The 14,775-nt window shown below is 39.1% G+C and overlaps 2 protein-coding genes across 3 annotated transcripts in view; one reads left to right on the top strand and one right to left on the bottom strand.

Annotated features, from left to right (window-relative positions):
* PPAT (phosphoribosyl pyrophosphate amidotransferase) overlaps positions 1 to 13,076 on the bottom strand; it is a 35,755-nt gene extending 22,679 nt beyond the window's left edge. Inside the window, exon 1 of the mRNA XM_045815879.2 lies at positions 12,805 to 13,076. Coding sequence (XP_045671835.1) covers positions 12,805 to 12,932 — 128 coding nt within the window. The 5' untranslated portion in view covers positions 12,933 to 13,076. The remainder of the gene's footprint in view (positions 1 to 12,804) is intronic.
* The window catches only part of PAICS (phosphoribosylaminoimidazole carboxylase and phosphoribosylaminoimidazolesuccinocarboxamide synthase), a 42,539-nt gene that overhangs the window by 8,039 nt on the left and 19,725 nt on the right, over positions 1 to 14,775 (top strand). The window contains exons 3-5 of one of the 2 annotated variants that reach the window (XM_087864120.1): positions 7,614 to 7,679; positions 9,890 to 10,026; positions 13,764 to 13,830. In XM_087864120.1, the coding sequence (XP_087720246.1) occupies positions 7,614 to 7,679; positions 9,890 to 10,026; positions 13,764 to 13,830 (270 nt within the window). Of the gene's footprint in view, positions 1 to 7,613; positions 7,680 to 9,889; positions 10,027 to 13,228; positions 13,514 to 13,763; positions 13,831 to 14,775 lie in introns of those variants that run through there. The other variant, XM_045815880.2, reaches the window with a different exon arrangement.

The following is a 14,775-nucleotide window of genomic DNA, read 5'->3' as shown; positions in this document are numbered from 1 at the left end:
TATGGGTTACATGTCAGAAGACTTTGTTAGATACTTACAACACCAGATATCCATAGGGATCTAATACTAAAGATGTTTAAGGGTGGGGAATGTAAACTAGAGAAAAGCAAACAACCACAGTATTTAGCATCAGGATTTTTTTTTAAAGATTTTATTTATTTGAGAGAAAGAGAGAAAACATGAGTGGGAGAGGGGCAGAGGGAGAGGGAGAAGCAGACTCCCTACTGAGCAGGGGAGCCTGACACAGAGCTTGATCCCAGGACCCTGGGATTATGACCTGAGCTGAAGGAAGACGCTTCACCGACTGAGCCACTCAGACACCCCCATCAGGTACACTTTAAAAGGGAAAATAACATATTAGAGTTTAAAACACTATCCTGAAAGTGAATAAAAGCAAACCACCATATATCCCACTATATTCAAACAGTCATTGCTGGAGATCCGGCTGAAGATGACTTTGTGAGTAATATGTCAGAAGACCTAAGAGAGGGAGGGGCACCTAGGTGGCACAGCAGTTAAGCATCTGCCTTCGGCTCAGGGCGTGATCCCGGCGTTATGGGATCGAGCCCCACATCAGGCTCCTCCACTATGAGCCTGCTTCTTCCTCTCCCACTCCCCCTGCTTGTGTTCCCTCTCTCGCTGGCTGTCTCTATCTCTGTCAAATAAATAAATAAAATCTTAAAAAAAAAAAAAAAAAAAAGAAGACCCAAGAGAGGGAGATTTTTTGTTTTTGTGTGTGTGAAAAAATACATAAGACATTATTATATGATGTTGCTATGGACTGAACTGTGTCACCTCTAAAGTCATATGAACATATGTAAGAGCATTTGGAGATGGGGCCTTTGGGAGATAATTAGGTTTAGAGGTCATGAAGGTGGGGACCTTATGACAGGTTTTATGATTTAATTACATTTGATGTGTAATATATAATAATATAACATGCTATAATAACTAAGATATTATAAGAACATATACAAGCTTATGACATTATATGAAGAGTAATACTCATATTTACAAAATACAGAAATGGAAGGTAAAAACTGTTAATGACAGTAACGTCCCCTATAGCTGTGGTTTTCAAAGTATAGCAGCATCAGCATCATCTGGGAACTCAGGCATGCTCAAGTTTGAGAGACACTGTCCTACCGTTCAGGGTATTAAAGGGGTGAAGGAAAGTTAAGTGCTTTCTGTGTGATGGTTTGCCTTTTACACAAACCAAAATGAGCAATAGAGGGATCACCAGGCCCCCAATCAAAAGCCTAGCTAGCCATCACAGACCTCGTACATAGTCTTTCAGTTCAAAGCTTCATATAGCCTTGGAAAATGTAAAGATCATATTGATTTACAAACCAGGTAATCAAATTCCCCACACTCTGGGCAAACTTCTTTGTCTGACTTATCAGATATGACAGATTAAAAGCTCAGTGGGAGAAAGGAAAGGTGCTAGGACGGTGAAAGGTAAAAACAGGGAGAAATTAAGGAGACTAATTTGATAGGAACATGCAGCTGACTAGGGGTACGATAACAAAGGTAAATAAAACTCTGGGGACTAAGGTTTCTCAGGGCATCACAGCAATGATCCTTGTCACTAAAAGCAAAAAAGATAAAATCAGATTGTGTTTAGTAAGTTGGAAAGATTTCCATGGAAATAATTAAGAACTTTAGCATTCAGAAGATTTTAGTTTGTTAGTCCTCTGGACTCACTTAAGTACAATGCCTAAAGATAATTTTTTATATGTGAAAGGAAAACATTAAGTCAGATATAAACTGACAGGGTTTTTAAAAATTGGTATGTTTATATGTTAACTTGGAATATGTTTAGAAAATATGGAACAGGAAATATTTACAGTCATTCTAGAAATTAAGCTATTTTAAACTTTCACGTGAAAATAAAAGCAAAGGCATAAACCCACAAGAGAAGAAAATGATTTTTAAATTATCTATGTATTTATTAAAAGATTTTACTTTTATGTAATCTTTATACCTAATGTGGGGCTCAAACTCACAACCCCGAGATAAAGTCACATGCTCCATTAACTGAGCCAACCAGGCACCCCACAAAAAAAACCTGAAATAGGAAAGGACTTTTGGCACACCTGCAATATACAACTATTGGGGCATGAATCGCCACTCTACTATTTAGAAGATTGTTGTACTGAGGTATAAAGATACGGATATTTATCTTCAGGAAAAAAATTCACATCAAATATTCTTTCTTTAAAAACAAAACACAGGGGCACCTGGGTAAGTTCACTAGGTTAAGTGTCCAACTCTTCATCTCAGCTCAAGTATTGATCTGAGGGTTGTGCACACAGCCAGGATTGAAAACCACAGCTAGGCTGTCATATTTAGAGAGTAAGGCCAGCAGAGGGCTGAAGAGAGTAAAACATAAAATCCAATTTGATTCCATTTAGGGGAGAAAAATAAGCCAATTCCAATTATCACTTTAAAAAATGCATAACTAATGCAATATGAAAGAAGTTAATTACTGGGAAGAATCACAGAACTCCTGGGCTATGCCTACCTATTGCAATAAGTAAAAAGAAATGGCCCATGAAAATCAAACAACTATTTCTTTGGATCTAAAATACATTTATTTTTCCCCCACCTGAGGCATAGGCAAGAGATGATAAAAGGAATCAGAAAGCTAGCAGAAAAAGGGCTGTCTGAAGAGGAAATCGGTGTTTGACAGTCTTGTCGGTTACCTGTCTCTTCTGAGTAAACCTAAAATTGACTCAATGCATCTCTAGTATCAGTTGCTACTTATATATGAGGTGGAATACTTCAATGTCTTTGTATTCTTGCAAGTCACTCCTTTCTAGTATAGGCAGTCAAAGGTAGATCCATTTTGGCTTTGCGGGGTGGAGACAGGCATATATTTATCCTATTGGAGGTTACTCTTATCAGCCTAAAAATCACAAGTGAAAGACTACACTGTTTTTTTAAGAATAATCTTAAAACTATCTATTTTCTTTTTGGTAGTAAAATGTATTTCCAAAATTAAAAGATTCACTATCCCCACAATTGCACAAAAATTAACAATGTGATGGCCAGCAGAGGGCACTAAATTATCTATTGTTAGTACTTCAGAGGCTAAGCCAAGTTTTTTTGTTTTCTCCAATTCATGTATTTCTTCATTTATTTTGGTTTATTTACAATAAACCAAAAATTGGAAATAATTTTCTTTAAAATGAAATATTTAAACAGTTTTGTACATTTTGAATACAATTTGGATAATCTTAGCAGTAAAATTATAAACTAATACAGTTTCATAACATGAACCATAATATTGGGAACCTTTAAATTTTTAATTCAATAGAAGATCCAAATAAAGACTTGACTGTTAAAATTTCAGAAAACCCAAAAACTATAAATGTAAAAAAAAAGTTGAGACTTAGGTAAGCTGGTAAATTTAAATACAGGCAACTTGATAATTATAAAGGTATGACTCTTCTAATTCTTCCTGTTTATATTTTCACAAACTCTTTAAGAAGCTGTGACATAATAAAGAATACAGAGGCGCCTGGCTGACTTAAGTCAGTAGAGCATGTGGCTCTTGATCTCAGGGTTGTAAGTTCGAACCCCACATTGGGTGCAGAGATTGCTGAAAAATAAAATCTCAAAAAAATTAAAATAAAAAATAAAGAATACATATATCTGGTTTTGTGCCCAGTTCCTGACACAGAGCTTCAAAAACCTTTGGAATTTCCAGTAGCAGGAGATTCTTTTTTATTCTAACAAGGTGATCCAAAGTGGGTTTCTAGATAGCTTCAGGACAGAACTGGTCACCATAAAGACCAACCTTGTGATTAAGAGGCTTGGAATTTTAGGCCAGCCCTACCTCTAGCAGGGAAGTAAGTGTGGAGACTGAATTCAGTCATGTGGCCAGTGATTTAATTAATCATGCCATAATCAATCATGTCAATATAAACTTTGGCTTAGAAGAGCTTCCTGTGAACACACTGACGCACTGGGAGAATGACAGGCCCCCATTCCACAGGGAGAGGACATGGAGGTTCTGTATCTAGGACCCTCTCAGAGCTTAACCTGTGTGGATCTTCATTTGGTTGTTTCTGAGTTCTATTTTTTATAATAAAGCTATATTCCAAGTATAGGGCTTTCCTAAGTTCTATGAGTTGTTCTAGCAAATGATCAAACCTGAGGGGTCATGGCACCCCCTGAAGTTGTGGCCTGTCAGCTGGAAGTGAGGCTAGCATCTGCAGTAAGGGCAACATTACGGAAGACTGACCCCTTAAAGCTGCAGAGTTTAATGCTAGCTAACTCCAGGTGGTGAGTGTCGGAAATGAATTACAGTATACCAGGTGGGAAAGAAACATAACAGAAACTAAATGCTTCTCTTTCCTTAAAATATGCTAAATTTAGGGATTTCCTCACTGCCACCCTCCAATATGACATCTTATTTTCTAGTACTAACTATTCAAAATTTCCACAGAACACCTAATCTCTAAATATTTCTATTTCCCAGAAGTAGGACATGTGCCTGAGCCTAGAAGTGATGGTTTTAGTCACTTAGATAAAATGTTATAAATTCAGATTCTGCTGAAATAAGGTTTACCAAGGTTTACCTTTGACTTGTGCTTTCCAATGGGGTGGGGGTGGGGGAAGGGCCTGGGCATGGAAGGAGGTAAGTCTATCTACAAAAGGCAACCAGAGGGATCATTACGGTGTTGGAACCATGGAGTATCTTGACCTTGATGGTGGAGACATGAACCTAAAAGGTGATAAAACTATTATAGAACATAATACACACATATACACACTCACAGTGAGTACAGTGGAACAGGAACTCTGAATCGGAGTAGTGAACTGTTATCAATGTAATAGCCTTGATCTAATAGTATATTACAGTTTAACGAAACGTTGTCATTGCAGAAAACTGGACTGAGTGTGAAATGGATCTTTAGTATTTCTAAAAACTGCACGTGAATCTACATTTATCCCAATAAAAATTTCAATTTTAAAAAAGGTAACTTATTAGGTAGCCTTATGAGGCTCCAAAGTTCAACCTGTCATTTAAGGTACTGATATTGCTAAAAGCTAAACTTCATTCTAGTCTCACTGTGCAAACATGTCCTTAAAATAAGATCTGATCCTATCCTAACTATGTAAATCTCCACAAACCTATTGCTGCATAGGCTTATGGGCCCCCTAACCTCCTCACCTTTTGCCTCACTGGTCTATTAATAATAACCACTGTGTGGTTTTATCTAGTTTTACAATAATCATTACAAGCAACTGCACAGACAATAGTAACACAAAATGTTTTTTTAAAAAAATAATGTCCCAGGGCACCTGGGTGGCACAGGTGGTTGTGTCTGACTCTTGGTTTCAGCTTGGGTCTGATCTCATGGTCGTGAGATCGAGCTCCACATGGGGTTCACGCTCAGCGTGGAGTCTGCTTGAGTTTCTCCCTCTCTGACACTCTGCCCCTCCACCTCTCTCTCAAATAGATAAATAAATCTTTAAAAAACAATGTCCCAGTGTATAGGAAAGTACAGCAGGAGTGAAAGTATACTATCATAGCATTGTGATACTTCAACATTGCAATCCAACATATGCATGAGGAAGAGCTTTCCCCAAACTACAAAGAGCTGACTTGTAAACATTCTATACATACAATACCATACTATGATAAATGCATGTTATATTTACCACACTAAGCACCATCAGTTCCTTAAAATGTTTATTACCTGTCTGCTGTTAACAACTCAACACGAAAATTGCTAAGACCATTTAATCTTAAGGTCTTTTACCTATTTATGTGTATTACAATAAGGATCATTCTCAGTTACAGTAAGGATCAAACAAAAAAGAGATGTAAGAGCTCTGTGTCAAGCATTAAAATGTAACAATGAAAGACATTACGAAATTGTGTCTAAAAGTGCTATCATATTCATGTTCCCAAACAGAGAATACTGTGCCTAGGGACTTTTAAGGCAGAATACTTCCAAGATTTTGAAAGTGGTGAATCCTACAAAGGCATTTAAAAATTTGGTTAGAGATGACAAAATGTTCTTGGCTATGAGGTCACAATTTGTTTTTTTTTTTCCCTAAAGATTTTTTTATTTACTCGAGAGAGGGGGAGGAGGGGCAGAGGGAGAGGGAAAGTCTCAAGCAGACTCCATACTGAGCACAGAGCCCCATGTGGGACTCAATCTCAGGACTCTGAGATCACAACCTGAGCTGAAACCAAGAGTCAAATGCTCAACGAATGGTGCCACCCAGGTGCCCCTAGCCTATAGTTTTGGTGCTGGAATCCAACCTTACTAGTTTTTCGGTATAATCTTCAATTACAAAAGTAAATCTGAGTTCTGTGAATAGGAAATTTAAACTGCTATTCTCTTTGTTTTCTGACAGAGGAAGATACCATAAGTACAGCGTCAGAAGAGCTGGGCGGCCCCAAAGCACCACAAAGTATCACTGTGTCAGGTACAGGGTCTAAATTGTTTAAAAAAATTTTGGGGGGGCAACTGGGTGGCTCAGTCAATTGAGCATTGGACTCGTGATCTCAGCTCAGGTCTTGATCTCAGGGTGGTGAATTCAAGCCCTGTGTAAGGCTCCACGCTGGGCGTGGGGCCTACATAAAAGAAAAAAAATTTAGGCTAAGATATATCAGTTTAAGTAGTTACACCAAGACTCTCCACATTTGTAAATATTCAGTGAAGATTACCTATTGATGAAAAGCAAGTAAATTATCTCACCAATATTGGAGATTAGTCTGCCTTTAATTTTTTAAATATCTTATTTGAATATGAACATATGAAGAAATTTTGATCCTCACTGAAATTATTGTAATCTTAATGCTTTATGTCAATCCAGTTTGTTTTAAATGAATGATATTCAAATACAAGATTTATCTGTAAGTCTGTATAATTGTAAATCACATTGATTTATAGGTAATCATATTCCTTTAGAAGATGCTAAAAATCACTTACAGATTTTAACAGTGAGCAACACAGAGGCTGGAAAACACTGGTGTGACAATGAGGTCAAAGCGCTTATACACATATGGTCTGATGAAAAAATTAAGCAAATGCTTGAAAGGGCCACAAGAAACAAAGAAATATTTGAGGAAATTGCCAGAAGACTAATGCAGTTTGGAATAGACAGAGACTGGAAACAATGTTGTACCAAATACAAAAATTTAAAATATGAATACAGAGTTTTACAAAAGAAAAATGGCAACCCTCAAAGAAAAATGAGATTTTATGAAGAAGTTGACTGCATCCTAAGAGGACCAACTCTCAGAACTGCCAAATGGAAACATGGTAACCTTGAAATTGACTTTTTAAAATAAAAATTCTATTAACTTTTTTCTTCACATTGTAATGTAGCAAGAGATTCCTCAAAAATAAAATTCTTACACTACTGTATGTTCAAATGACCCAAAAAATTATTATGAAGCACATACCTAATTTAAGAATTTCAATCTTTCTAAACCTTTACCAAAACATTCCTAATTCTTAAACTCATTCTTCGTTATCTGCCCAACCACTTCAATGTTTTTACTTTATGTACTCGAATGCTTGAAGATGAATATATTTTAAATGATGTCATATAATTATTCTTTTCCTGTGTTCTTTTGTTTTAAGAATTATTTGAAGGTCATACCAAAAACCCAAGAACTTTGAGCGTCAAAAGAAAAGCACATGAAGATGGTAAGAGCCTGAGAAATGCCAAGTTTTGGCACTGAAAAAAACTTGTTGCTTTTTCCTGATAAAAGATGTTTACTCCTGTCCTTGACAAATTAGACTAAATATATTGTTATAAGCTGTGTGAGAGCAAAAAATGCTGAGCAATGATTTCTTTCATAGCTCATTAAAAGTAACAGAGTAAATGAAAACTTTCCCAGAGTCAGAAATTTCTGCACAACTGTCCATTCATCATGAGAATTTAAATTACAATTTACAGTGATTGCTATCAGAAGACTGGGATGGAAAAGGAAAAAAAAAAACCCACAAAGTAATAAGTTCTGAATTTTAGTTTTCTCCAAAGGTAGCTAGTAATGAGTATAACATTTTAGCAATCCTACAAATAAGCCAACCTAATTATGTGAGCTATAATTCCAAATTGACTCATTACAGATATCAGGAAAATACAACGTAGTAGAGCAAATAGAAGAATAAAAATACAGGACAGAAGAAAAAGCACTGAACTGAAACTCAGAAAACCCGAGTTCCAGTCTCTCTCTGACAGGATGCAAAGCAAATCACTGCATCTCTCTGAATCTTTAGGATAATTTAATTTAAGCATTTTATGATTTATAATCTATCAAATTATTCTGAGTATACGCAAATAGTTGAAGAGCTTAATTTTTACAAACTGAACACACCCATGAAGCTACCACTCAAATCAAGATTTAAACATTATACCAGCACCCTTCAGGCCTTCCAGTCATAATCATCCTCCTAGCCCCTATAAAGGTTATGATTATTCCAACTTCTATCACCATAAATTTGAAATCATAAAAGATGTTCTTACTTTTTTGGTATGTGTTCTTTAATGTGAAGCTCTTTCACTCAACACTGTGAGATTCAACCGTGACTTTACTTGTAGCAGGAGCTTGCTCTTTTTCACTGCTGCAGAATATTCCATTATAGGTATATACATACTACTACCTTCTTTATCCATCCCACTGTTGGACATTTCCATTATTTCCAGATGGGGGCTATTACAAATAACACTAAAAATTCTTGTGCCTGTCTTCCAGTAAACATACGTATGCATTTCTGTAGAGTATATACCCAAGAGTGGGATGGAGGGTCATGGGGTATGCATATATCCAGGTACAGTTCTTTACATATACTAAGCATTTTATATATACTAATGCATTTACTTCGTACCACAACTCTATAATGTAGGTGCTATCATTACACCCAATTTATAGAGGAGGAAATGGAGGCATAGAGAAGTCTGTGCTCTTGAGCCAGCTGGCTAACATTGCTTCTCTGTGAGGTCCAGGGACTGTAACTGTCCTGTGCAGTACAGTATTCCTAGTACTAACCACAGTGCCTAATGCATATACAATAGGAGCTAAACAAATATTTTTTGAATAAAGTATTAGATAATAACAGGAACATCCCTATCCCTAACAACCCTTATTATATCTCAAGTATGCTGAAAATTTAGTCTCCATTTTTGGACCTAAAGTGGAAGTCAGATGAGTTGTCCAGAACTTTACCATCTCTTAATGCCCTATAGTATATATGCTATTGAAAAGGAAACCTGCTAAGGGCTAACCACACAAAAATATCATTTCCAACCCCTGGATTTTGCCCGTTGAGCCTTTAAATACATAAGTCTAGCCCAACAGATGAGAAAACAGACTCAAAAGTTAGGAGACTTGCCCAAGATCAAACTGATATTGGAAAACTGGGACTAAGTTTCAAGTCTTACAAAGCAGTAGTACTTTGAAACTCTTTTGAGGATAGATAAGTCCTGCTTCAAACTAATATAAAAAGCGAAGTTGTAAATAATAGTTATAACTGGAAGAATTGAAAACACTTATGATTTAAAACAGAGAATCGTTAAATTACAAAAGTAATTGAATTAAAAAGTCTTTCTAAGCCAAAGACTGGTACAATTAGCAAGGACAGTTTTAACATAAGTCACTTCCCCAACCACGGGAAATGGGACACTATAGAAATGGGACATATTTGGTCATTATTACTAAGAGATGAAAAGCAAAATAAAGTTATCCCCAGCCTTAAATTTGGCAACTCAAAGCAAGTTCTCTGACAACCTATTTCCTGTGTACTCCAACAAACTTAAATGAAGACAACTGGAAACTATTCCATAGATGTTGTCTGAGTGCATCTCTTTCTCTCAAGTACCTTTCTAGTGATAATATTATATACTCTATTTACAGGACCAGTGTCTGTATCTCTTAAGAAAACTGCTCCTGAGATCACTGCAAATAGGTTTCCTCAAAGCATAACAGAACGAAAAGATTCTACAGAACGTTTCTACAGACAGGAAACCCCCTACATGATCCAACTTCATCAGGTAAATCTCAAAATTTTTAGAAGTATGAAAATGTTTATCAGCTGTAGGGTTCAATTCCTAACCCAGGAAAATGATAATTCACTTTCAGGGTGGGCATTTTCAACTCCTAATTAACCAAGGAAAGGCTAACCAGATGATTCATGGGATAAATCTATGAAATTTTAATAATTCCTTTTATGGAATCTTCAAAATATGTCCATGTCATTCTAGTCTCCAAAAAAAAAAAGTGCCTGTAGTTAAAACGTGAAGATTTCTGATCTAAAAAGGTGTGTGTGATTTGTTAAGAACTCCGCAAACCACTGAACCAAAGATTTTAGGACTGAAAAAGCATGTGGTGATTATATATCTGTCACGGACACACATACACACGCAGTTTGCATCTAAAGAGCTCACGAAAATGTTAAACTAAAATTCCCCAACAGAAAGTAGAGCTATGGAATAAATCTCCAAATCGCCAGAACTACTAGAAAGAGGTACTTCTGAATGAACCCGTCTGGATTAAGTATCCAGTGCATGACTATCTAGTAATTGATGTTCTATTTGTATTTACATGAAATACATAATATACCTTGCAGGTACTCTATTATCCCTGTGACTAAATTTTTTAGATCAGATTATACTTAAGACAAAAACAGAACCAAATACAATGCAAAAGTAATAGTAATCTCACCTTCTAGATTCCATGTTTTAGGAAGATAATGTGACAGAATCCTGTTACTATTGTTTTAAAACAACTAAGTATTGAGGTGAGGAGGTGGAGACTTCTGCAACAGACCACCACTTACCTGTGTACAGCGTATTTAACTAACTCTACTGTATATTAAATTATGACAACCTATTTAGGTGTCCAGTTTTAACATTCCTTGACTCAATGCCATAGAAAAACATTAGTTTTTAATCTCTGAACCCTACGGACTAGTTCAGAGTAGCAGAAGACTTTTATCCTTGAGACATTAGGGAATTTCATCATTCTTCCAATCAGTTCCTCTAAAGGTTGAGAACTTTTGCTAAATCAGAATTTTTAACTGGATGAATTTATGGGAGAGAACCAGCCTTCTCAGTGCACCTTAATGATTTGATGCCTACACAAGGAAAATCTTAAACAAGTAGTTTTCCATTAATACATTTGTTCCTCAGAAACTACTGGGTTCCTTGCCATTGTTATTGAAAATATCACAAGGTCACTTTTCAAAACCAGTTTAACAAAGACTTACTTGGTCAGATGAGCAGCCTCAGAGAATCCATTTATTATTGCTTTATTATATAATTACATTTTTATTGCTCTTATCTTGTACTGTCTAATCACTAATTCTTTCACATAAAAGCAACTACAAAAAGTGCATGTAGCTAGAAATCAAGTTGTAGTCATTAAACAAACAAACAAAACAAACCTTTTTTCTTCCAGCACATATTTAAAGGAGAGACTGAAGATCCTCTTCCCTTCACAGAATATCCAAAATAACTTATCCTAAGAATTTTATAAACTAATGTTGCTCTGAACTGCCATAAGTAGATTTCAGTTTTTCCTTGGATTATATATATATCTAATCTTCTCGAAAAATGTACAGTATTTTAAAACAAGATCTCTATTAGGGTCAACCCACAATTATCCAGGGTTAGTCTCATTCAAGTTAAAAATATTCTTTCTGATTCAACCCAGACTCTAAATTACTCTCAGCTCTTTGTAAAGAAGGAGTACATAAGATGTGAAACTGAAGTATTTGCGACTCTGAAAAGATCAAAAAGACTACTTGCAATCCAAGTTTGGTGAGGGAAAGCAAATCATTTGGAATGCATTTATACTTGTGGCTCCCATATTGCTGATAAATGTTGCTGCCAAGTTCCTTAAACCGTTCTAAAAGTTATGGCTGCAGTATTGCCTTACGAAAACTTTGTAATACTTTCAGTGATAATGTCAAACCTATGTTTATATCAAATGCCAAGTAATAAGAAATGGAAGGATCACAGAAGACGAGTTATTTTTTAACTCAAAGGGATCTACCAATTTTTCAAAAATCAGTATGTATCTAGTCATACAGGAACTGCTCCCCTTTCCCTCTTTTAAAGAAGGGGGTTACTTTTTGGCATCTTCTTACTACAACCTTTTCCTTCATTATCTGAAACCCGTGACTTTTGCAGATGCACTATTTCCTGTGACTGGTTTATTTTCAGTATGTATGAGATCTACAACCGGGACTTCCTTTTGAGTATCAACTAGCTCTGTTTCCCGGGGTCTGAACTCTAGAATCCCTAAATTCTTGTAGCTATGACTACGTTCACATCTACAATTTGCTCAAAAGCTCTGCCCTTGCAAACAAAAGCTTGTGGTGGTCGAAAGCTCCGCGAGAACACCTCAAGGTGTTGTAGGTCCTGGACCAGCAGCCACCCCACACAAACCTTCACAAAAGCAGCTCCACGCTCTGCAAGATTAAAACGGTCAAGTAGTGGGAGAAGTCCCGATTCGGTCAACCCTAGCGAACCGGTCTTACAAATTGGCCGGACTCATGAGAGGTGCACACACCGGAGAAGGGGAGGAAAAGCCCCTAAAAGCATTAAGGGTTTTGGGAGAGAAGCAAGTCCAGGGATGCAAGGTGGTGCCCGCGCACGCCTTGGCAACCTAGCTGATGCCACAAGCAGATATCAATCCATGCAATACAGGTCGGTCTCCAGGCCCTCAGGCGCACACGAGATCCCTAACTCGGGCCGCGGGAAACGGCTTGGGCTGAAGGAGACAGAAGCACACGCGCCGCCACCCCCACCCCTCAGCCGGTTGCTCACCGGTGCTGCAGCCCCACGAGTCCCAGAGTGATCACATGCGGCACATCTAGCTGCGTGGGCCACTCTCCTGAGGCGATGCACCCAAATACGCCACATTCCTCTCGGATTCCCAACTCCTCCAGCTCCATGTCGCTGCCCAAAGCACGTGGAGGGACCTGCCGCCGCAGCAGGGGCCTGAGCACCAACCAGCTGCCCGCTCGGCCCGTACGCCTCAGAGGCTCGCTTCCTTCCCAGCAGCTCTACCCTCGCTACTGCGGCGGCGCGCGCTTTCCCAAAGTAAGCGTGATTAGCGGTCTCCCACTGCACACCCTGCCCCGCCCCCCCCCAGGATGCACCAATGAACGAGGAGAGAGGGAGACGCTCCGTGGCTGAGAGGAGGAGTCACAGACTCCTGGGGTGGAGCTTGTCCTCCGCCGGATCCCTACGGGAAACTACTTTTTCTGCACGTGGACATCTCCGTTGTTTTCTAACACCCAAGACTGGGGTGATGAGAGTAGTAGGGTTAACGTCATTTCTGTCCCAGAGAATGTAAACTTTGTATGGCCTTCCTCACATGCTTTCCCCCGACCGTCACTACTTGGTACGCTCCAACCTATGAACCTGTCTCGCTGCGAAGAAGGGAGCTGGTCAACGAGACTCTGTAGAAGCAGGAGGGGCCGCCAGTGCGCGCCACTTTTCGCCTCTTCTGGAACAGCGCCCGCGCACTAGGGTGAGCGGGGGGCGGGGGGCAGTCTGTGTTTCTGCGCCTGCGCGGCGGGAAGCCTCGGGGGTAGAGCTACCTCCCGGAATCGAAGTTGCTCTTGGGCGGCAGAGACCTCCGGGGTTCCGTCCCGGCCGACTGCGTTGCTACCGGAGAGCACGTTTGGGCGCTCAGGAATACTAGGCCTGGCCGGGGGTGTGTCTGTCGGCCGCTTCCCCTCCCCGCCACGTGAGCCTCTCTGACCACTCCTCTTTTCCAGAGTCTTGCCTGTCTTCCCAGCGCAGCCGCTGCTCCCAGCCCACGCAGGATAATGGCGACAGCTGAGGGTGAGTAACAGGCAGCCCCCGGAATCTGCCGGGGACTCCCTGCCTTCCACGGTCTTCCCGCCACCACTCCCGCCTGGAGGTTACGGATTCGCCGCCGACACCAACGCGCCCCGCGGCTCTCCTGGCAGCCTCCTCCCGGGCTGTGCCTGGTCTTGCAGCCGCCCCACTAGGCCGCTGAGCGGGCGGACACGTGGCCCGGGCACCGCCAAGCGAGGCGTAGGAAAACCCAGCGCTCCCGGGCCTCATCGAACTTTCTGAAATACTCGGAACTAGCTCTGGGTTGGGGAAAAGAAACAAAGTAGAGGAAGAGGGTGATTAGAAAGAAATGGCTACGGGTTGGAGAGGTGCCTGGAAATCATATTGGTAATCAATAGTTACTGCAGAACAATCACAGGAACATATGTATTGATTTTTCAGTCTTGCTTTTACTATTAAGTCAATAGACTGTTATTTCTGGAAAGTTAATATTTGAACCTATTGAAAAATTTACTTTCTTTGGTCCAGATTTTGTGTGTGTTATAGTCGTTGATGCCATGATGACTTTGAAGAGCTCCAAAAGCACCAGGCAAAGAGTTGCCTTGATTCACTTTACATTTATCCTATTTACGTAATCTTGTTATCTGCGAGTGATTAGGTCCTCAGAAAATATCGCTTGTGACATTTATGCTGATAAAACATTTTTTTCTTTCCCACACACTCAATTTCTAAATTATGGTGAACCAAATTGCTTGTGTTGGCTGGTCGGTACATTGTCTTCCACACAGAAAAATTGAATTTAGGTAAAAAAAATTATAGACTTAATCTAATATAGAAATCTGTCATTTTTGCTGAAGTGCTTAAAAGCCACATGGTTGTTCTTAGGATAAAATTGAAACACTGTCAGCATGATTTATGAAGCCTGAAGGATGAATAGTGAAATGCAAGGGAGGGAAACTGTTTGGGCCT

This window comes from Ursus americanus, chromosome 8, assembly GCF_024610735.1.
Source record: "Ursus americanus isolate L20-20 chromosome 8, mUrsAme1.1.p, whole genome shotgun sequence".
Lineage (NCBI taxonomy): Eukaryota > Metazoa > Chordata > Mammalia > Carnivora > Ursidae > Ursus > Ursus americanus.
Note: the sequence above shows the minus strand (reverse complement) of the source record. Positions and strands in the feature narration are given on the sequence as shown.